The following is a 26,871-nucleotide window of genomic DNA, read 5'->3' on the forward strand; positions in this document are numbered from 1 at the left end:
AAAGACGGAAATAACAATGATTTTCAAGTTCATTTTCAAGTGATATTTAATACATAAGTCAGCGAATGGTTTATATTTAATTGCATTCGTGATATTGATAAATCAGTGGTAAGGATTCAAATCAATTCAATTATGAAAATCAAGTGTGAAAACACTCGAGTGTCCGAATGGGATCCTTATTACATTATCTTGTAACATTCATTCCGTTAATTCCTCAACACAAACATCTTATGACGATTCCACTCATCGGTTTATAATAAATCAGTGTGAAAATTAATACTATTTTTTTTTCTTTCTATAATTGATCCATGGATTGGATTTAATTCGTGTATTAATTCAAGGATAAACTTATACAGATAAAACTTTTATAGTACGATTCGATATAATTATTATAGTGCGAATATGAAGTGATATAATATATTAATCCACAGATTGATTGATCGTTTGGCTAAAAAGCGACACTATATAATGTTGTTCGTTTGCTGCGAATGAGGCGCGACAATGATGTATAAATGGTAAAAAATTGTGCAATATGTATAATATAATACTTAGATGATGCTAATTTATATCATAATATCATACATATTTGTGGCGTTCGTTTATACGATATATACTGAGATCAGTTGTAAACATTTTGTTCGTTTCTTATTTTATGATTAAAAATAAATAAAATCTACATTGCAGATAATGATTGGTCATCATTTTATGAATATATTATTATGTACCCAATACCTGTCTAATATCTATATTATATCTATAGATGGTGTATTGGTGTTCGTTCACACCAAACTGTTATTATTTATAATTTCGTGATAAATCAACAAAATCAAAAGCGGACTACTAGTAAATTACTTTATAAATGCATTACCAACATAAAAGTTAATTTGTAGAATTTTCATATTTCCAAAAAAATTACCTACCTATGTATAGTAAAGTTCCTCAAAAAGCGATTGTTTTTCCCGCCGTCCAGTTGTTAATAATCCAAAAAACCGAAGATAACACTGGATAATACCAGCGAAGAAGATGAACTGACCGAGCGTTTAGGACATATTATTGTTACCTAATACTCATTTATCATAATAACGATGAAGTATTGTCTAATGTCTTGAGTGTCGACGGCTGACCCAGCCGGGCGTTTGTCACCGTGCGGTCATACGCGTCACAACCTCCAAAACCCACGACGTCGCGGCTGTCGTGAAATTATCGCTTTACGTATATAATATATATAATATACTTACGGACTTGGGCTATGCGAATAATTTGTAATTAGGCTCTTGTCACGTGAATCGAAATGATTAATTGCAGTTGTTTCAAACCCCATGCACGCGAACGAATCGATTCGATAACAATACAACGTTATTGCACGCCCTCTCCGAGACTATACCCCCGTGCTGAAATTAGGTGTACATATATATATATCTATCATCACATATATATATATAAGTGTGTGTGTGTGTGTGTGTGTGTGTATGTATATAAATGTACATAAACTGTGAATAATCTTACTCGTTCGCAATTTGTTGGGCGGTGCAGCGGGGGAGAGTGAGCGAATGACCCAGAAAACATCTGTTTCGAAAATCGCGACCGTATTCATCGGTTCGCGAGCGAGTCCCTCTTTTTCTATTTTCCTTTACTCCTCCGGACCCAAAACACAAAGGCCACGGGGGCGATTTGTTGTAACAAATCCAATAGGGTATATATATAGAAATTATGTCGAGGGTACATAATATATATACAGATACAACACACACATCGATACATATATATATAATCGACCCAGTATTTAACCCTAGAGGTAATGATCTAGAAAGGCTTTAAACAAATTCTCCACGATATATTCTCCTGCGGCCGTTTATTATTTCTTTTCGTTTACTGTTCGGCGACCCTCTCGCGTTTAATGATATTTAAATGTCCTCAAATAATAATAATACACTGTGTTCGATTACGACACCCCTTTCGCAATAATATACGACATCAAACGGTCGAAAAAGCACGCGCGTTCGCGTAGGTTAATAAATGATATATATAATAATACGTGTGGTAGCCGAGATCATCTCCCTATTGCCGTTACCGACGACCATTAGCCGTTTGGCGGCCAAGGAGCTTTTAATTTTCGTCCGGTCGCATAATCCTTTAAACGACGTACGTAATTGGAATTCCATTGTGGTAAATCCCTATTTTATCAATTATAGATTTCATTTTTATTTCCTCATTTTATATATAATCCTTTCGACGTCACGTATCGTTCGCAAATCCCGAAATTCATATCAAAAAGTATAGAAATCGCACGCGGTCTTCCCTCTTATCACCACCCTCTTTTACTCCCTCTCTCATCGTCAATCTACTTCATATAAAATATTACTCACAGTCATCGGGGGTAAGTTTGGTTTATGACTACTTTGAACGTAATACATTTTTATTTCATAATCGTATATTATATCGAAACGAAATTAGAGCATCATAAAATGTACATGTCTGGTATCAAGTATGGCCGTTATGATAATAAAACTATTAATAACAACCACCATAAAAGTAATCGTAGGCTTAACGACAAGTTTTAAATACGTCATTGAAAGCGTCATGACAATATTTCGTTGTAAGCTAAAAAGTTCACTTATTAGTTAGGTATTACAAAAAATAAAAACTAGTAGTTATTGTATACGATTTCAAACGATAGAGCGAATGCTGTTTCCGTTCAACATTCTATAATATTATGATATTATATGTACCTACCTATTTGGTTTTGTTTTGATTTTGAATCCGTGAAAACCCGACGAATGTCGAATTAATCTTTGGGACAGTGATCATGATACATATTTAAGACACTAGTGATATAGTATCCTATATGGCTATTACCAATAGATTTTATTGGTTCTCTATATCTCTATATCTCTCAGAATGTGATTTTCGTGGGCTCGTGACAACTACTTATCTACCCAACAGATTATAATATGTATAGGTATATGTTCTTAATGTTACGTGGCATAAAAATATAATAATATTATATAATATAATCTTGATCGATTTTATAAGAAAAACAACTTCTTATAAACGTTTGTTTATAAAAAAATAACTAGCATGTTTTAACATTTTAATTTACAGGTCTACAGCTATATATGTTTACCTATATAAGTATAATGTATATTATTATTACTTACACTATTGCTTTAGAGTCAAAAAGTTTCAGTCTATGATATTTTTACCTGCGATTTTACTTGACCATTAATGTCATATACACCTGCAGAGATTACTTTTTTTTTGTAGAGTGATATCCGTTAGTGAATATATTAACTATACCTACTCATAACTGTAAATTGTCATTATAAATCAAGACTCATACCAATCTAACAAATCTACTAACTTGGTCCAATATAAGGACCACCCTAATATAAGTTGGTACATTTTCATTGCAATGAGTAACGACGCCATATTTCATAAATAAACGCTCTGTATAATTATGTGTAGATAGGTACCTATATTATAATATTCAATTATGGTTATAGGTATTTAAGTACAACATTAATTAAAAATTAAATATTTTTTAATGTGTTATTTACTATATTTTGCGTAATAAACTATTTTCTGTAACAATAATGATATTATATTATACATGTATAGGCTATACCTACAGCGAATTTGAAGAAATAAATTTCAAACTATTTTTGATCAAAAATAACAAATGGAAATCGGTGTTCCAGATTCGCTGCAGGGCAGGCACGTGTAGCTGTGGATCTCTATTATAATATAATATCGTACCATCTGACTTTATGACGTCCGCGCGTGTATACAATCAAAGACGTGTCGGTAAAGTGCTCCACGACAGATAGCGAGAGAGTGAGTGGGAGAAAGGAAACGTAAAACCATTTCGGGGCTAACCGTCTGATTTAATTAGTTTCAATCTGAGAATCGTAATAATTTATACATGCTTTTCCACACAGATCCGCGTGAAGGAAAGTTATACAGATACGGCGACGGCAGGGTATATATTAAATATGCAGATCATCAGCAGCATCATCAACAGTGCAGACTATATCTCTATATATATCCTATACTCTCTGCGTGTCTAGAATATTCTTTCAGCGTTTCTATATATATTATATATATCACCCACTCCACCTTTCCTTACACACACACAAACACATTTATTATAATATATATATATACATACTTTGGGATGAATATATTATTATATTATACAAAATGGATTCGAAAAGGGATGAAACAGGAATCTCGGGCCCCCGAGATGGTCTATCCGCCACCGCTGCATTTATATATATATATATATATATATATATATATATATATATGGATGACGAAAAATGGCGGAATACCCGATAGTAATTACACCACTCGGCCGTCGCGCGTGTAGTGTATAAATGAACTCGCCGGCCGCCCCGCGCCGCCCGTCCAACCACTATCTCGCAGTCCGTCGGCGTTTAATTACAAATACCAGTCGCGGTTCGGCCCGGTTCAGCCTTGGCGCTTTTTCACCGGCGGTGGTATGTCATTACCAGACCCGCCCTATATATATATATCCAATCCTACCCTACCCTCCACTCACACCGTTATAAACGCGTTCAACTTCCCGGCGGTCGGCACTGCACTGCTGCAGAGTAAATCGTTTTTTCACCTCCCGTGATCTCACTCACTCTCTGCTCTGCCCCTAACGTTATCTTTCTCCCTCTCTCTCTCTCACACACACACACACACACACACACAAACAGTAGATAACAAATACAAACAATCTAAAAAAATAACCACCAAAATGGTTCTCCGATAACTGCAGATGACCTCTTCCTTAGTTGCTGATATTAGGTTCAAGACGTCCACGTATATATTATATTGTATACAATATAGATAGCTCGTTTCATCTGCAGCCCGATCATTTCCACATGTAAAATGAAAACCATGTTTATATCACGCTTATCATTATTCACGCAAGTCACCCGGACCAAGAAAATCGTCCAATCAATTATAATAATACGTAAAGAAAATTAAGAAACGCCTAAGCTTATATACATATTCCTCGTTAGATCTGTCAGAGATATACAAATATATACGAATATAATATACATAAGAATTTTGTCAAAAATTATAGGGCACTACCGAATGACTTTGTAAGAAATAAAACTTGAAATGGCGATCTTAAAACCACACCGATTTTACGTATTAGTACCTATGTGTCTTAAGTGGGTTTTATCAGTCGGTGTAACGACATGGATTAGGATTTGTTATTATCTTCAAAATTGTTTATGTTTGACTAATACAGTACAATAAAATCCAAACCAAATTTAAAATCGTTCAACTGCTTATTGGATTTTAGCAGATAACAAGAATATCATCAAATATAATATGAGCATTAAGTATTTTATGATTGTTTTTTTCCCTGTTTTATTTTATGATTCTGTCGATATATACACTGTAGTTGTGGGCTCGAACTCGAGTCGGCTGTAATATGACGTTGACGGTGGTCGTACCGTCTGCATTTCCGTAATCCCACCAGATTAATATACCATTAGCTCTATATACCTGTTTATACATTATGTGTGTATGTGAATGTGAATGTGTGTGTGTGCTTATATCACTATGACATAATACTAAATACATATAATATTGTACAGTCATAAAACCATTGCATCTATATAAAATATTGTGTTTATAATGTACATCACATAGACGGCGGCACCGTTTTATTCCTTCTACACTTAAGACCCACATTTTATTTACATTTACTTAACACAATATTTGGTCTGAGCAATACTATATGGTAAAATATAAACTATATGGGTTCCTATATTATACTATAGTACTATACTATATTATTATAATATACTAGACGTCAACGCAGATAAGAAGACGACTTCACTACACAATCGCTCTCGTCGTGTATTTCAGCTTTGATTTAAATCGAAATGTTCTCTACAATACTATATATTATTATATTATAGTTTACATCGTACTATCACTCGTCGATGAAGCGTATAAAAAATTTAAATTAATATCTCGTCGACACGCCCTTGTTGAATTGTAACAACAGTGGGGGTAATATTATACGCACGCTATATTCCTGCAATATGTGATATTCCGAAAACGTAATACAATTTTTTTCGAGTGTAGGTATTTAAAATGTGAAACTTGTCAAACGAAACGTTTAAATTTATATCATTTTCTCGGTTTGTTAAAAAAAAATGTATAATAATTAAATTTAAAGGTGACGATAAGGCGACTTCGAACTGCAGCTGCGTAGCGCCAACATTATATTAGGTACCTACACACAATATTACACGGACGACGCCGTCCCATTTCTGTATATAATCAGTTCAACAACGGCGCGACGGCTGTTAATATAAAACCCGGAGAATTTCATACAATTAATCTCGCCCGAGTAATTTAACGCCTACGAATAATAATAATAATAATAATAATCATGACAAGGTTACGGATGTGTGTGTGCGTTGATTGACCGCTATAGTGCGGCAGTGTATTTTTGTGAACGCGTTTATACTTCTCAGAGTATATAATATAGTGTATATATAATATATAATGTATAATATTGTACACAACAGTATACGATATGCGCTTTTCGAGCACTTGCAATATTATAATTTGTGTGTGTGTGTGTGTGTGTGTGTGTGTATATAATTTGCTCTCCCCGAGGAATCTGATAATGGCCTGTTCTCCCTTTACGCAGCCTCTCACCCCGCCCTGCAAAGGATCGCGCATACGCTCGCGGATATTATATATCAAGACTCTTTCCATAATCACAACGGAATTTGCGGGTTATCATTATTATTATTATTCGCACTGTATATATTATAATATTATAATATTATACGCCCTATCCCGCCAACCTGAACTGCTTTTAACCATCCAAACACCACCCGTCCACCCCTCTTCCGTCCAACCAAACTCGCCGGCCGAGGACGCGCTGCGGCGAAATTATGCCGAATAGCTTTTGTTCGCGCGCGCGTATATATTAAGTACACGATAATAATAATAATAACGATGATGATAATAATATTCCGGCGTGTTAATATAACAACCTTGCCGGTGACGCGGGTAAATATATATAAGTATTCATACTATATACGTGGGAGCGCGGAAAGGGTGGCGGATGTAGAAGGCACATTAGCACAGAGTGGTCTCCGGTACAAGCACACCTGATGTCTCCACTAAACTGTTTAAAAACTCTGATGACCGAAAAACTTTATGCTGCGCAACTCGTCGTAGGTAGATATATATATTATATGTATACATAATACATACATAATGGGCTAAATCTCGCGCGTACCGTATAACCTCTTTACGAGCCGGTCGCGATATTATATTATATAGTATGTATATTGTATGTACGGTTATATTAAACAACACACCCCGATGAATGTTAAAATGTCTATCACAGTATACCGGTATACTCGCTAGTAACCTATATCTACGTAACTTTTAGTCTGTCAACATAAAGACCCCTACAGTGTAAATAACCCGACAATCATCTTGAAAAACAAAAAATTGGATTTTCTTAAGCGCGATACTAATAGGTACAGAGTTATTGAAATACCTCCGCTGGGAAGCCTTTTCTCTCTGTCTTTTCATTCTATGTCATTATTTATTATTTTTTACCACTCAAACTTATTGTTGTAATTGAAACAAATGGCATAATATAGAATTCAAAGAAAAAACAATTTAGTGCTAAGTTTAAAAGAGAAAAATTGAAATCGTAATCGGAATACACCTGTAGCCGTGCAGGTATTCCACAGATATTTATATATTTAATACGAATTTGGTTCCGTTTTAGATTTTATTGCTTTTTAAATTTTTAAAAGAAAATGGATTGTCGTATGTGATGTACTTTATTCGGTCAATGTACAGTTAGAAACCATAATAAAAATTAAACTCTGCAAAAGTATAACTTTTCAAATAGTTCAATACTTTTTTAGAAAATCACGAAAATTAGCAGAGCAATGTAAAGATATTTCATTTAATGAGGGTAGTAGGTATACGTACACACGTTGTTAACTGAGATCTGCTTATGTAAATGCATTTATCCAATGAAATAGTGTATTGTTATATGCCTATATAGTATATACTTTGAAATAATATAATACACGCCTGCCCTATCTTCATTCTTGCGCAGAGAGGGCTGTCCCCTTTTATATGACTGATAATACATTATGAAGTCATTAAGAATTCATGCAGGTTCAGATCATTTTGGATGATTTATTTTTATGCAAATAACAATAACGTTGTGGTTTTACTTTGAAATTTTATTAAAAATATATATAAAATATATATTATATTATAATATTATTAACATATTATTAATATTAAAAGCACATCTAATAAAATTATAGTAATCAAAATAACATGAAGTGACATAATTACTTAGAGCAAATATCCATTGGATTTACTCAGCAGAGAAAATCTTAGTATCTACAATTATAAATTATAATATAATACAGTTATAATAAGAACTTATCTGAGTTCAAATTATTTCTTGTTTTTTAAGAGTTTAAGGGCGAGCTTGGAAAACTTTAATTAATACCTACCAGTATTATTACAATAGGTTTTTTATGAATTTGAAATGCGTTTCATATTGATACGCACATCATATAGAGGGATCGTCTCAATTCATTAAAAACTGTGAGATATTGGATGTACGATTCTAAGACGGGTGAGAATGACTTAAAAGTGACACGTCCAATTGGTGATATTTTGTTTAATTTCGTTTTATTGTGTAGAATAAGATAATTTGGTGCCATATTAGTTTTTATTTATTTTTTGTTAGTCTCAACATGTCTGTGAAAGAGTTTATTTTCGTTAGTAAGAATAATAGTTCCATAAAAGAGATGCAATTACATTCTTAGCTGGTGTTTTTTCTATATAATAATTAAATTAAAATGTCTCTTGACCCATTTTCTTTTTATGCGCTGGGTAGTATTTATTAAATTAAGATAGGATAGATTGGAAATCAGAGGTTTTGAATGAATATCACTTAAATATTTATAATTATTTTTTAAATGTCTCAACTTCCATACAAATAAAAAGTGTACAACTAGTAAGTTATTCAAGCCATATTCTTCACTAACATTTTAAGTTGAAATGAAAACCAATTATTATAAAATGTTAATGTATTTTAATTAATATGAAGCGGGATTCAAACTTTTTCAATTCCGTAAATTAAGTATAGTTTTATTTTGTTTATCGTGGTAAAATAATTTAACGTCAAAATACAATTATGAAACAAGAATTACTTTCTTCGCCCCTTTTCATTTTATCATCATATAATGTTCAGTATGCAACCCAACATAATCAGACATGCTTATTATACTTCTTCTCAAACCCTTTGCAATACCGTCATAGGCATATTATTATGCAAATTATATTTTATGTGTTTACGGGAGTATGAGCATAATAAATTAAACACGTGCAATTATGTTTATCGACAAACAATATAATACTATTAATTATTATTGTGTCTCATACAACGTATACCTAAGTATTATAGGTATAACTATAATTATTTTATTGTGCAGTATTTCAAATGACTTTGAAACAAATTTGTACTGTAACCTAAAAAGTTATCTATACTGCACCGGAAACGATTATTGAGCGAAAATTGAAGAACTATAAAGAACTATATACTAGATTTTACGGTTATTGTTTTAGTAATAATATGAGTTATTATAGCTCATATACATTTGGTTTAAATCAAACAAAACACATATTTATTAAACCCCGTATATGATATAGTTTATTTGACTGTAGGTACATGCACGCACGTGATTAGTTCATGGAGATCATAACTTCTATTTGAGTTTAACAGACACATACGTCATTGCGTGGATCTTAGGTAGTATATTGTATGTAATAAAAGTAAAAATCTAAAATGCGTAATCAATAATGGTTATAAACTGTCATAATAATATACTAATTGTGCGTAAGTATTAAAACCCATTATTGTATATTTTTTAGGTAATCTGGCCAACCATCAATTTTCAAATAAATAATTATTTACATGAAAAATATCATATGAATATTTGTTACGTTCACCAAATACATAGTTACGTATAGGTACCTAGGTCACCAACAGGTTCAAAAACAGTAACATAATATATCAGTTTTGCATCACAAAACCGTATCAAGCATCTACGAAGAGATTTAAACTATATAAAAGGGTATAAAGCTAACATTGACTTTGATTAAACAAACCACGATTAATCGTCTATTAAACCAAAAATATAGGTAATTAAAAACAAAATTACAAAAATGAACCAAAAATTGAATTAATAAATAATAAGATATATATTAAATTATATCGGTAGTAATTATATTGTTTTTCATAACCAGTCTATTATAAATACGTTGTTACTTGTAATAATATACTAGGTATATTTAAGTACTTATATCAGTTTGTAACAATACTAGTACTCAATAATTGGAATGCCAACAAAAAATAAACACTGTTAATTCACTATAGTAAATTATGATTATTAAAGTATTATTATTTGTAAATTATTTATAGTAAATATACTACACCTATTAAACTGTAATGCAGTGTTGCTTTCTTGGATTCACGATATGTTACTTTAGTAGGAACTTACTAGAATTGAACTGGCAAAAGTAAAGAAAAAGTCAATTCCTTAAAAAGTTATCAAGTACAAATTCAATCAAAACTAAATCAAAAACACTAAATCCTGATTTTTTTTTAAGCTTTGGAGTTTTAAATAGTTTAAAAAATAAAATATGCTATTCATCAAAACGGTTTTTAAGATATCACAATATAAAAGATAAAAAAAAATTTTTAACTCAGGACCACCATTTGACACATTACGTTTTATATTTATACAAGGTGATTCACCAATTTTCTTTTAATAACGTATTCATTCAAATTTAAAATACTTGTTTTATTTTTAATTTAGATAAATACAAATTTCCAAAAAGTTCACCTGCTAGATGATTTACTGTAAAAAAGGGTGGTTCTTATTTGAAAAACAAAAGTTTGTATCGCCACAGCTGGACACTCCTTATATAGTATAAACATTAAAGTAATTAAAAATATTATACTGTATTTTAGTAGGTTATCATTTAAAAATTCAGAAAATCTGAACTTGAATTAACTTATTATTAATGTAAAAAAAGGGATAAGCATGCATGATGCGTGGCCGTGTACTGCACTATAATATACTACATGGTTACAATGTTTTTCTCTTCATCGTCGTATATTACAAATACCACATTTTCCGTGAGTCGTTCGTCGCTATCCATGTACAATATACATATACAAAAATGGCAAACGCGAAAAACATTCCGGCGAGCTAAGTTAGGTCAGTGGTCGCGATGCGAGTAGTAAGGTACGCGGGGCGATGAGCCGCATGTCGTGTCTCTGTACATTTTCCCACTAATTGCGTTTGACGGAATAATTTATCGCGACCGGGCGTGACAGACAATATATATATATACATACCGTCTGGCGCGCAGCGGCAGTATCACATCGTAATGATAATATTTATATTTATATCATATATGTGTGTATGTGTGTGTGTGTGTGTGTGTGTGTGTGTGTGTGTGTGTGTGTGTGTGTGTGTGCTGTGTGCTGTGTGCTGTGTGCGGCGTATTAAATTATAGAAAACGCGATCCGCCAGCAGCACCGGGCCCCGGGGTAGCGGCGGCGCGTAAGAGGAAGTTCGGCGGTGGTGGCGGTGCGCCGCGACGGCAGTTAATTTTCATTAACTGCAGTACGTATAATATTCCGCCACCGCCGCGTAACGCCATCATCGTCGCATGCGTACATCGCTAGGGCCGAGACGAGAGTTGACCCTCGACGACACTGACATCGTTTTACCGGATGACTCACGTGCAGTATATATATATTTACGAGTGGTCGCACGCGGGCGGTTCTATTAAGAACAAAATAATAATAACGGAAGAGGAGAGGAATGAGAGCGCTAAAAAACAACTAAGCAATCGTAATAAAACTCTATTAAAAAAAAAATATATAATAATACATTCCTCTCTCGGTTTAGAATCTAAAACCGAGATATATAATAATATATATTATGAAAGACGGACCGCCGCAGGACTTTTACGACGACACCACAATGTGCGATGGAAGGACGAGTGGGGTAATATACTTTTATGATTGTTAACCGTCTGCGAGCGCGTGTCCGTGTGTGTGATTCCAAGGTTTAATTTCTCCGCGGACAATCGTCTCCCAAAACAAAACAGTTTTACCGCTACCCACGTCACGTGCCCGCCCACCATCGTCGCCGGCGACGCCACTGCAGCCTTTTCCGTCTTGGGCGCGGCGACGGCGACGACGACGAACGACGATGGCGTTTTTTCTTCTGATTCTACCCCTTTCCTGCTCGTTCCCGGACCGCCCCTGACCGCCACCACGGAGTTATATAATGCGACAAGTGCCCCACGAGAGTCCTATCCGTGCGTTATTGCTTCTGAGGAACACTTGAGTCTTGCGTATTACGTATATTTATATTACAAACGCGTACATATAGCCAAGCGACACTATACCATTTTCCATACATGATCAAATTTGAATTATATTTTGACTATTTTCGAGCTATTTATAGGAAAGAGAAAAATTCTATTTTTTTAAGTTTTCTTAAAATCTTGTGGATAATTTGTCAAAAAACTTGAAAATGTAATATATATGATTCGAAAATTATTCAAAATGATAAAACAATATTTCATATAAGTACTTATCATACTGTGACCAAAAAAATCTAATAAATATATAAACACAGTTTTTTATATAGGTAGATATTTTAAGTTGAAATTTGGACAAAATTATGTATTAAAATGAAAAATAAAAAACAGTTTCATATTATTATTGTTAGTGTTTTTTTTTCATAGGTTTATGTAATATAATTGTTAATTGTTTGAAAATGTACGGGTTTCCTAGAAGCTCTCGTAGTTGGACTATTAGATTAATTGTCTGTTTATTAATTTTACTTTTTTGATAGAAAATTATCACAGCACAAAAAATTACTGAGTTTTCGATTTTTAGTGGTTTTTAAAACTATTTTCAATCAAAATGTTTAGTTTGATCAAAAAACTTGAAAATTGAATACAAGATTCCCCATAATTTTCCCTAAATTTAACCAAAAACAAAGTTCACTGAGAAGTAAAATTAATTTTTTATGAACGTTTGAAGTTAGTCATTGGATTCACCAGTACATTCAAAATTCTCATAGAAATATTTTGTTATTTTGTTATTGTAATTTAATAGCTATTAACAGTAAATACTTGAAATTTTAAAAATGTTCTAAATATTTTGTATCATTTTGCATTTTGAGCTATTTAAAGACAATTTAAATTGTTTTAGTTTTTTTTCTACAAATGTTAATACATTTTTTTGTTGGTCGAAATGCTTGAAAATTAAATGCAAGGTCCCACATAAGCTGTTAGAATAGTAGTTGATAAAAGGTTAAAAGGTCGTTTGACAAATTTTTTTTAAGTATTTAAAGTTCAAATTTTTATTGCTAAGGATTGATAATTTAAACAAGGATTCTTAAAATATATAGTTCATACTGAAATTAAAAAACTGTGTTTATATATTTTTTTATAGTCATATTAAAACGAAGAATAACAGTTTTAGTTATTTGGTTGTAATTTAAAAATATTATTTGTGGATACTTTTTTTTTAAAGTATATTATTACTTTTATTCACACAGACATTTTCAAAAGTATTTTTTTTCGGCAAAAACGAATTTAACATACTGGTAGTACTAATGTCTAATAGTAAAATAAATTACTTAAATCGCAATGATATCTGAAAATATACTTAGTAATATTATAAGCTGACGGTCCGTCATTGTTCAGAATAGTTTTTTATATACAATTATGTTATATCATTCAATTCAAATTGAACAAATCAATTACAGTGACTTATCTAGACACCCTATGTGCAGCAGAGTGTTACCCACTTGCCTGTTTTTTTTTTTTAAATTTAATTTTATCATCAAAATATTGATGATAATGCTATGCATGATATGCATGGGAATTTTATTTAACGGCCTATATTGTGGCTTTAATATCTAACACAAAAATAAATACAAAATGGCTATTACGGAATCGTAGAATTAAATTATGGTAGGTACGTTGAGTAATATGTTTACTAATGTCTAATAGTTCTGGCCAATAACATAATATGATGGTTATTAATAAATAAAAAATAAAATATACATTTAAATATTTTATTTTCAATACTTATGAATCAGTGCCCCCCAATCGTTATATTAGAGAGATATAATCAAAAAAATTCTTTAAATATCCGTAGATATAGATAGCTTACATAGGAATTTCTTATTATTATATAATAATATTATAATGAGAAAAAAAACAGAGATATATAATTGAACAATAATTGGTAGTCTCATCGAATTTATAATAAAGTCCTTATGGAGTAAGTTATTTTGATACTTTTTTAACTTACTGATTAGAGTAGATTTAAGTAGCTATAAAAGGATTTCATAATACTGAGTTATATTGTATTATCGATCGTACAAATGCATTAAATAATACTTTCCAAGGATCATTAAAATCAATACAGTTTCCGAGCATAAAACCTAACATACGCATTGCTTTATTACATGTTAACGCAAGGGAGTTCACTTGAAATAATAATAACCAAATCTTTAATAGACGTTACTGTTTCCAAAAAATTATTACTACGGAGCAGTTAATTATGATTGGATTTTTACGGCACATAGTATTATTTGGAACTTCGGAAGTATTTATTTATATTCAGTAACGGAGTATTCTTAATGCTCCAGCTATTAACGTTTTCTAAGATTATAATTGTAATCGGAAACAATAATTTGGGTAATTTATGGTAGAGCATTTAAAAACATGTTAAATATCATTGAAAAGTAGTATGGGAAATAAGGATGATAAATCATAAATGACAGCCAAGTCTGAAAAAATGTTTAAATGTTTTGATATTATATTATTTCCGATTTTTATGCGTTGTGTCTTTTCATTGAGGCAAGACTAAAACTATAACAAAAGAGGATCACCCACTTTTAAACTTTATTTTTTCATTATTGATTTATCAGTTTCATTATTGATTTAGATCAGTAAGTACCTATATTTAATATTATATACCAATATCGAATTAACTTAACCACTCTAATCAATCACTTTCAGAACATATGAGTGAAAACTTAGAAAGTTTTTTATGATTGATTTTCCCATCAAAAGTACAATATATTGTATTGAATATTATATATTATAAATCTTAAAAGCTCAACTAAACGTTGTAATAATTGAAGTAAAATGCTAAGTTATAATAAAGGTAATAGTTGATAACTTTTGATTTATCATTTAAAAATTGAAGATACATAAATTGTTCTCCATAACAGTGGAAATTTACCTGTTGAAAGAGATAAATTGAATAAATTGTGTACTGCAGGCCGAGTTAAAACATTATGAAAGTTCTGGCATCATATGTCTATTGTGATATGCTTCATTATAACTTGGAAAATAAACATTAATCACTAAACAATATATACTGCGTTGTATAACTGTTAATTGTCTCCAAAAAAATATATTTTAATAAAACAAAATAATGAATATTTAGGTACTATCTTAAGGTATTATCACTCGTACTTTATACTATTTGGTATACCTAATTTGTAAGGTGCTATAACATAATTATATATTTTCCAATCAATTTATATATAATATATTGTTCGAGCAATATACGTGCACTGCAAATACAAAAAAAAAAACAATTTAGGCGGATGAAGCAAAATTTGATGAAAAACAGTGCACAGTGCCCATAAACGGAACGCACGAGAAAAATCCTTTTCGAGGAGGAATAAAAATAAAAATCTTGAACGTGTTTTTTCTCTAGTCTTTAAATAAGTTAGCCGCACTGCGAATCGTTTAAAATTGCAAAGGTCTGGCAATCCTGGGGTGTGTGTTTGTGTGTGTGTGTGTGTGTGTGTGTGTGTGTGTGTGCGTACTGCGTATACATGCAGTGTGTAAAGGCGTTTCTATCATTGTACGTTCCGGGCACGTTTCAGCTACCGACAAACGTCGCGTATTCTCAAATCGCGAGTATAGGTACCTATATAACAATAATATATTACACAAATACACACACACCCTTTTTACGTTATAAATGTATGGAGACACATCATTATTTATTATGTATTGACATCGTCAGCATAATCGCGCTTTGACATTTCGCGCTACATATAGATTATACAATATACATATTACATAAAAATATAATATAGTACTATTATAGTGGCAATAAAATAAGTATAATAATTAATAACATAATGTTATGAGTTACGAAAACCTTGTATCTGAACTCTGAAACTTGATAATATTTCAATTCGCTCAAGGTTTAATATTTATTAGAAATAAGTTCACATAATACAATAATATTATATTTAGTTCCCCCTTAATATGAAGTTTGTATATTATATATTGAATAAATAGTTATCGTAGATGGAAATTGATTACAAACGATTAGATAGTAACATTTTTAATAGTATTAATAGACAATACGATGGTTTACCGTAAAATATTGATGATCAGTGCAGATTGTAGCTACACAAAATACAAGGCAACACGGGTGTAACAATATTATGACGTTATAATAATTTGACCATTTCTAATGATATTATGATCATAATGCCACGTAGATTTATATTATAATTTTTATTGTCTTCCACGCACCCCACCCTTCCTCTCGTCCTACGATAAGTCGAACGTAAATCAAGGTCTTAATTGTAATACTGTATATCACTTGATCCACTGTTTTATACACGCACGGATTCGACTGTTTCAACAATACTATTCGCACTATATCCATACCCATATGGCTTACGGCTATCTCGTATATTACCTCTAACACCTAAGAACTATAATTATCACGTGCCACTCTATAGAGTATCACAGTTAGGGCTACCTAAATATACAAATTTATCATAGCGTATATGTACCTGAGGTACAGTACCTGCTGGTAATAATGTACCTAATAATTTATTCTATATTTCCATACATTCATATATGTATAGAGTTCGGTACTCTATGCCTATATAGGTAATTACTACATACTAGTATATACCTACACGGTTATTGTTATTATTAAAATCGCAGTTGGCGTGGGAGTTTTATCTAAAGCCACTATTTCTCGTGCACTCAAAAATATCTTCAATAGCTGAATGCTATGCGTTTACACGATCGTTTTATGATATTTATATTATGTCGATTGTCTAAATTGTTTACGAGGGTGTACAATATATATATATATTACGTATAATTTGTAAGTGTGTGTATTATACGAAGACGGCGATTTTTTTTTATAAGGTGCCAAACTCGATTGGTTGTCGGCGCATTTGTCAATAACTGAAATTATTATTATCTGTATTTTATGTCAGATGCACGATTCGATGAAACGACATTGTACATTTTAAAATCACGTCGAACGCTACACATTTTATAAGCATAATACCTAGGTATATATTACATAACTATTATACTACCTACCTCATACCTGTACAGTACACTGTATTCTCGACACGTTATATAACGACTATATTATATTATTATTAATACCTATATAAGATTTTTCACATTTCTAAATATCTCATTTGTTTTCCTATGCGCACGTACACACGTAAATACAATTAAAGTTGCTGTGACCAGAACCGCGAATCCTATCCTCAGACCTCAAGAAAATTATTATTATTAAGTACCCAACTCGCGACGGCGAAGATGAATAACATTTAACATTTGTATAATATTATGCTTATTAATTTATGTTTTATTGCGTAGGCAAACGTTGACATTTATGTGAAAATTTGATTTTTTTTAATTGATCATTTCCTGTTTTTACGTATTCTTGCTTTCCCGCAGTCTGGAACCGATTTAAGTGGCGTAACGTATTAAAAGGTGTTTTAATGGCGAGCCATTAATTTTTGTTTTTATCTACCCGTTAATAAATAGGACGTTAAATTGTCTAGTAGCGTATATTACGGAACATTGAACAACCATGGGTATACGGGTGTAACCCGATGCAAAATTGCTTATGGTTTTTTTTTCATTAGGATTTATTAGTTTTAACTATTACAAAGAACATAACCAGTAACTATTATAACAATTAATATACCACCACCCATTATATCATTGAAAAAAGAATATTTTTTTAACGATTCAAACGCATTTTTATGATAAAAACATATTTCATTATTATTATGTACATTGTATTTTGGTATGGTATGAAATTGAAAAGAGGTATATCGTAGCTGAATTGAATAATTAATTTTATTGTTTTAGTGGGGAGTATTTGAAATATTAATGTATTATTATTTAACATGATAAAGCAGTGACTTAATTATTGTATGTATAATGTACAGTTATTATTATACGTAAAATATAATTAAAAACTATCGCCAAGCTAATGTATATTTATATATAATACTAGCTGTCCTACCCGACGTTGTATAGGCCAAAGATTTGTATTTTTAATAAATATAATTGTAAAAAATGTGTAGGTATTCCATATTTCTTCTTATCATAATATTATATAATATTTAACCAATTGCAACCATTTAGATAAACAAAACAGTTTTATTTTTTTGTAAGCTACTATAACTATAGGAGTTGAAAAATTGAGCTATAAACACCCTTCAAGTTTCAAGTAATCCATTGATATAACTTATATATTGAAAACAGTCCAGTCATTTTTTGAGGCTATTAACTTCGGATGAATCAACATATAATTTTAGTTGCATAGTTCCCGATTTTGTCCGTGAGGAAACGAAAAAATACAAAATATATATTATATAAGTGTATCTTGGTTTTGGTGTATCTACCTTATTCCTCAGTTCATAGATACTCAATAACTATTTAACCGATTTTGTGAAAATTTAAAATAGTTTTTAAAGATATCAGGAAAGTTTAAACCATGGTTAAATATATAGGTATGATCGCAACATTGTGATACGCAGGTGTCATGGCCGCCACTGGCAGTTCGATTTATTTGCTAACAAAACCATACAAATTATTAATTGCTTGGCTAAATAAATCCAAAAATCACTGCCAGCTGAGATTCCTTTCCATGCTAAAACATGCAATAATTGTACGTGCACAGTCCATAACGAAAATGCGTCTCAATGCGATCATATACCTATATATTTAGCCATGGTTTAAACAAGAGTTTGAATCACGTTCGAGGTATCCAATACACCATAAATTAACTGTCGATCTTGGTCGAATTAGTTATGACACACAAACGGACAGAAGAAATAAAAAATATAGGTATATTAAGTGTTATGTTAAAAGCTAACAAAGTTAAGTTGTCCTCAATGTATATATAGTATATACATTTTTCTGAAACTTATATGACGTTTTAGATTCTGAACGAGTGAAGTTTATTTTTAATTTACAATTACATATTGTTTTTATTTTTACATTTATATTTAAATGGTAAGTAATTTCAAAAACGACACAAGTATATGTTATCCAATTACTAATGTTATATTTCAAAATAATATAAGTTAATATAGTACATTATCAAACACTGTAATATTATCATCATTATCTACCGACTAATGATACTATTATTGTTAAAATATGTAATTGTATTAGCAATAAGTTTAGATTACAATGTCAGTTAAACTATGATTAATAAAAAAAAAAAAAAAATAATAATAATAATAATAATAATAATAATAATTTTATTCAGTATACAGCACGCATCTCAGGCATCCTGTTTTGTCCTCCCAGCTAGAATATCTTAAAGTATTCTTATTTGTATTATCATTATATACTATTTTTCATAGTATAACTTGTTTATAAATAAATAAATTAACAAATATACAGTCTGATAAATTTTAAATAGTAGCGATATTTACGATTTTTTTTAAATGTTTAACTAACTATAAATGGTAACTTACTTCCATGATTTAGGACATCTACCTAATTGTTAACAGTTTTGTAGTTACGACATAGAAATTGTAACTAATTTTTATTTTTTAATAGGTAAATTAATTGATTAATTGATTTTTACGTTTTTAAATTAGATAATATAAACCTATTACCTGCCTACTGTAATGAATACCTAAATAGGGTAGGTATTTGTTAATTTATATCCATTAGGCATAATATAATAAATAATAGTGAATAGTAATAACATGTGTCTTTAAAATTATAATAATTTACTAGGTACAAAATTTGATCATTTTTTTATTATTTGAAATGCATTATTGCATCGATTTGATATTTATTGTTTTAATTTATTTCTCACGAGATAAATTTGTGAGAACAAACTTGAAGTTAATTTGTATATTTTTTTACCTGTCACCAAAAATATTAGCACCTATACATTACTTTAAATGAACTTTGTTTGCATTATTATGTCATGAATACTAAAACATCACGTTGATGTTTCGTCATGTTGTTCTAGTATGTTATTATAGGTACCTAGTATGTATTAGTATTACTATTATTCATACATCATATAATATAATAAAAATATATTGTCTTAAACTCCTTTCAGGTCACCTATAATTGTACCTATACATTATATCATATATAATATATTATTGTATATTTATTTTCTATATTGATACCTATAGGTACTGTATAAATACATAATATTTACTATTAAACATGAAATAAGTAGGTAAATTTGACAGGTATCTTATTTCACAAAAACCTAAACATTTTAAGTAGGTAATAACTACTATATAGATATTCGATATTATAGTATGTTTGTATTTATTCTATAATTATTATACGCTATAGTAGTATAGAAAACACTGAAATGTAGGGACCGCGATACAATATAATATTATATAATGATGATATTGCATTATATTTATATACTATATTTATTAAAACGTATTGTCGGTACTCGGTTTGTATCACTAGTAGGGAAAAAGGACATTAACCTATATATCTTATAATATAGTGTTTAGTGTATAACTGTATAGTAAGCAATAAATGGTGTTTCGGAAATTTAACAGTATGTACATATAGGTACCTACATTATTAACATGCATAAAACATACGCTGCGTGTTTATTACATTATAGATCGGTTTATATTATACCATCGCCCATCAGGCACCCCTTTCAGTAGTTGATTCGGAATAAAAATCGGCCCGAGAGAATTTATATTATATTGTCTATTTTTGATATTTAATATAGGGAGGTACATAAACCATACTACGCGTCTTAATATCCGATTTCAGATAGGTATTTAATTCAAGTATTCGGGACATCTCATATACATTTGTGATAGATACAGGTACAGGAGAACATATTATAAGTAGTAAAATTATAATATTAGTATAATATATACCTATAGCTATATGGTATGAAGTATAAGCCCAGGACAAAGCTAAATGCCACAGGTTTCTATACTATGCTGTTGCTGTACAATATGCATTATCATGAAAAGTTATTGATTTGAGTGTTTGGACACACGTATCTTTCTTTAAAGACTGATGAACACTGAAATACTGAGTGTATGAAATCTGTACCCCTATACCTATTTTCTATGTAATACTAGTTATAGTATGATACTATACTATATAGAACAATGTGACTCAAGCAACGTTGGCTGATGCCTTATATAGGTAGGTATAATGAGAAAAATAGAAGGAAGTTTAATATTTAAAAAATGAAAAGAAAACTAAATTTGATTTATATCAATTAATAAGTTATAGGTGAAAGTTTGTTTTAGTATGGCAACTGGCAATGCCAGCACTAGAGTCGTAACTGTTCGCGGCCCACCGGGAAACCTTCTGGACTAACACTAACACATATACATGAAAAAATGTGTTTCCCACATATCCTCAGAGCAACCCCGATATTGATCATAAAATACCAGTCACCCAGTGCTGCTGTAGTATCTATATACTAATACAGTCCCAACATCAATAATCGTTCACCGGCTGATTATAACTTCATCTTAACCGTACTAATAAATAATAATAATAATTAGTGTGCATTTCGGTTTACCGTTGTGCTTGGCTTTCGGGGTGACCAAGCGGAACGCGCTGTGTCCGCCGGCGCTGCTGTGATGGTGTCCGTTCACGGCCGAGGCGTTTATGACGGCGGCACCGGTGGCGTGGTGGTGATGGTGATGATGGTGTTGGTGGTCGTGCTGAACGAACTTGAGCAGACCCGATGGCGGTGCGGGTGAAGCGGCGGGTGAACGGCGGCTGTCGTTGGATTGCTGTGCGGCGGCGGCGGTGGACGAGGCGCCACCGCCACAACTCGTTGCAGCGGCAGCAGCAGCCGCTGCCGCGGCGGCTGCGGCGGCCCCGGACGAAGGCGTCCTGACGACGGCCGTCGGTGGCGTCCTCTTGACCGACACGCTAAAGTCGATCGGCGCGGACACTGTGATCTCCATCGCACGGGACGACGACGGCGTACGGGTTGATGTGGCCCGCGGCTGCAGCAGTAGACTCCGGCGGCAAAAACGACACGGGCCTGTGGGTCGCCGGAAAAATGCGCCCGTCCGCGCGCGACTATTTCACCGAAAAACTATGCGCAAATATTGTGAAATCAGTTCCCGATAAACAATTATTGTTATTGTTATGATCGTCGGTCCGTATATTATTACCGTGCCTACTATCAGTACGTGTGCAATGCGTGTTACGGCGTGTGTACAGCGGTGTCTGAATACCGAATAAAGTTGTTAAAAATTACGATTTGATTTCAAATTAGGAAATGATGATATTTTTTCCGTCTATTTATATTATGGTAGTCCGACAGGCGACAGGTATGCGTCGTGGACGCGCTCTGCCAGCACGGATGGTACGGTACGTGATCCGGTCGGAACTGTAATGTCGCGACGGCGGCGCCGGCCGAACGGTCGGGCACGTCGGTGGGCGGCGGCGCCCGCAGCCGCCCCGGACACACTCCTCCCACAAAACGGCTTTTGACTAACCGCAACGGGCGAGCGCGCCAGTGGTTTTACCTATACACACGCTCGCCGCTCGTCCGTCCGCTCGACGGCGCCCGCTCGAACCCGTACACCCGCCGCCGCGCACGGATCGCGACGCGCCAATCCCACCCACCCGCCGCCGCAGCCGCCGCTCACCCACCGCCACGACGACGCCGGTTTAATATTATATGTATTACAGTATTAAAGCCGCGCGAGTGTGCGTGTGGTTTTTCCGCGCCGTCTCCCCTCCCCCGCGTCTTATTGCCCTTCCCTTACCGCGTCATCGTCCGCCACCGCCGTTCGCCTTTATATTATTATTATTATTATTATTATGAAATATAATAATAATAATAATAACGCGCGTTGTAGACGGCCAAATCTGTGGCGGCCACACTTGCGCGCGTTGTCAGCCACTGCCACCGCCGCCGCGCACCACATAACAATATTAATATTTTGTGTAGTGTACAGCGTTATATTATTATTATGTACTACGTACCTATACGCGAGGTCGGGGCTTTAGATTTTCACGATTTTTCGTCGTTGTCGGATTCTGCCTACAGTGATAATATTATTATGATTCAACGCAATAAACTTTACACCAAAATAGGTTTTGTTCGACAACCGTTTTATAATGCGCACGATGTCGTTATAAAAGTTATTACGCATACGAACCACCGTCACTCGGTCGCCGTCGTGGGCGGTATCCGTTTCCACTATTAAAGTGTACCTTTCTCAATCACACATATATAATACCCGTTTCCATCAAAGAGTATCTACTTTGATCTTTTCCCTCATTTTTGCCCAAATGAGATATTCGACGACTACACGTGTACACGAAAATGATTTCAATACCATTAAAAGGTAGTGAAATACCTATACTTGTTTGTTACCGACTTATTTCCACTGCGCTGTATACAACTTAACGTCATTCCGCCCCACCCGGTGACCGTCCATTGTACTAGGATATTTTTTGTGTCGTCACAAAACATTCAAATAAGAAAAAATGTTAATGATACATTTTTTTAAGATGGTAGCAGAAATAATAATTAGTATCTCATAATGATTAGGTACCACGTAAATAAACACAAAAAAAAGACAATTTCCTAAAGATCCTTTAAATTTCACATACGTTTTAATTCTTTTGATGATATTTTTTTTTTCTTTAAGACTTTAAATAGAATGTTAGTATGAAAATATTGCAAGAAAAAATTCATCAAAATTATTTTTTTAGAATGTTTCAAAATACATAAATTATAATAACATTTGAAAAATAGGTTCGCACTTATTATATCATACAATGCATATAGAAGCAGCTATCAAGTCTACAACATTCTAACTATTATAACAAATTCAAATATTGTAGGAATTTTTCGCCATTTTTTCTAAATAGATCACATAATATAGTGACTTACCCACTTACCTATAATTGTAATGATAACATATTATTATTATAGGCTATGTTTATATTGAAAAACAGACTCATGCGTATTATGTACCTACCCACAAACATATAACGTCGATAATGTTCGTCTTAAGCTGTTGGATATAATCTAAGTGAATTAATTAAAACATACAATATTATATAAGACTTAGATAACTATATGACACCTATAACACACGTAAGGTGTCGAGATATAAAATCGATCATGAATTTTGAAAATATAATATAGGTACCTATGATATTTTTACATAGCTGTCGTATAGTAACTTGGAAGTAGCGGGGTGATACGTTTTATATAGCTCGGTGACTGTGAGGCAATAACAAACAAGTAACAAAAGCTCTTATACAGTAGCCAAATTATTTTAAAATACTATAAATTATTTAAAAACCGTATAGTATACATTATAATACATATTAATGTAGGTATTTATTGTTTATAAATACAGTAATCACCTAATTTAAATTAAATTAAAATGAATTATTTATTATTATATTTCTCATCGTTGCTTACTATTATTTGTATACATTATAATATGATTAAGTATAGCAGTATGCCAATATACTCAGTAAGTGTTATAATAATTATTAATATAGTATCTTTAAAGTATTTAGTAATAAATTACTGCTATCCGACCCTAATAATTGTAACATTTAGCGCCTGGGTTTTACCTTAAATCCACCACTGTCTGGTGCCTGTATAGTACAATTTATGTCTAAAAGCTCTGCAAAAAAGTGATTCGAACAAAGGTACCAAATATAATTAGGTACCTACACACAGTTTAACTTATTACACGAACACGCATTGTATGCGGAAGTTTCGTCAATTCGAATTTGGTATCGTAAATACTAGATATAGTATATAATTTTATCTAGATAAAATAGCAGTGTTTTGAGGGACACATCTATCTTAGTTTTCCTGGGAGTATTTTTGAGTGTAAAGATTAAATATAGTGTTTATATACATAACACCGCGGGTCAGCCCCAAAAAGGTGACGGGATATAATATTATATACATTAAGACACCCGGCGAAGGTTTATACTTTATACAATATATATATATATACACTATTTGCACGTGGCCGCCAAACACTGTCCAGACGCGGCACTCTCGACTTATTATTGTATTAATATACGAAATGGTCGGAATTATTATAAAGAAGTGCGTGGTAAAATTACATCGCCCTTACTTACTAGTTGTAAATATATATATATTAGTTTTCGGTTTTTTTTTTCGTGCTTTTTAACCGTAATATTCACGTATACTGTGAACGTACTTCACGTACCGATTTACATTGCAAAACTTAATATGTGTACCTATAAAATTATGTTTAATACGGTATAGTGTAGGTATAAGTATAAATAATATTATAATAGGTACAGATAGAGCCCGACAGAGGTACTCAAAATTTTCTTTTTTACGAAGATACCTGCACATATTATGACAAAATATGTGTACACTGTATTGTGATAGAGTCATTTACTAACTAACGACTAAAAAAAACTATTCAAAATGATAAATCAGTAAAATATTATAATCATTTTTAATGTATCTGTAGTTTAATTTATTTCTTGTACCACCACGTTGCTTTCCATATACCTACCACATTTTAAGAATCACTACCTTTTGTACATTTCTACAGGTTTAACTATATGAACCTATAATTTAAATCTGGGGAGAAAATAAAGAACTTTCGAGAAGAAGGTTTGAGTTGAGGAATTTACGATTTTATAGCTCATCACTTGCCGCAGACATTTTAATATGTATTTAAAAAAATTATTGGGAACTAAATACTCCACTTTAACACTATAACATTATCTACACACGAATGTATTACACCACAACTACTGAAGATAATTCAATATTTAAACGTACATCACCGTTCATATTGATTATATCTTTTTTTTAATCAAACTGTATAATAACTATAAAAAAATTCATCAAAATCCAGAATATACTAGATTTAATAAGCTATACTTTAGGATTTAAAAAAATTGATCTATAGCTTATACGAATAATAATATATATATACTGGTGTACCTCGTACTTATGAATTATTTTATTAGCTTTTAGCATAAACTATTATTGCTATAAATGTAACTACTTACCTACACATAATAATTAATATTATGCATCATTTGCACCCACCTAATTTGCAACAATGTAAAATACTCTAAAATAATCTGTTATTGGTAATACTACAACTTTAAAAATTGTAGGTTTGTTTTGTACGTAATATAATCACTTATAACGGAAAATAAAAATGAAACTTAAAGTTTAACTAACTTCTAGTTTTAAATCATAGACGACTTCTATATATAGGCAAATGCAACATTTTTATTTTATTGGATTAGTTTTTATAGTTTTTATAGTACATTTTGTTGGATTTATAAATTTCTATATAAAATATATTGTGTTGAAAATAATAAAATCAAAGATCATAAAATAACATCTTATATCTATTAATGTATTCATGTATTAATGAAGTCTGATAAGGA

At 32.0% G+C, this 26,871-nt stretch overlaps 1 protein-coding gene across 1 annotated transcript in view; it reads right to left on the reverse strand.

Moving 5' to 3' along the window:
• The window catches only part of LOC132935011 (zinc finger protein rotund-like), a 66,616-nt gene extending 43,728 nt beyond the window's left edge, over positions 1-22,888 (reverse strand). Inside the window, exon 1 of the mRNA XM_061001443.1 lies at positions 22,004-22,888. Coding sequence (XP_060857426.1) covers positions 22,004-22,397 — 394 coding nt within the window. The 5' untranslated portion in view covers positions 22,398-22,888. The remainder of the gene's footprint in view (positions 1-22,003) is intronic.
• Positions 22,889-26,871: the final 3,983 nt, after the last annotated feature.

This window comes from Metopolophium dirhodum, chromosome 1 (genome assembly GCF_019925205.1).
Source record: "Metopolophium dirhodum isolate CAU chromosome 1, ASM1992520v1, whole genome shotgun sequence".
Taxonomy (NCBI): Eukaryota; Metazoa; Arthropoda; class Insecta; order Hemiptera; family Aphididae; genus Metopolophium; species Metopolophium dirhodum.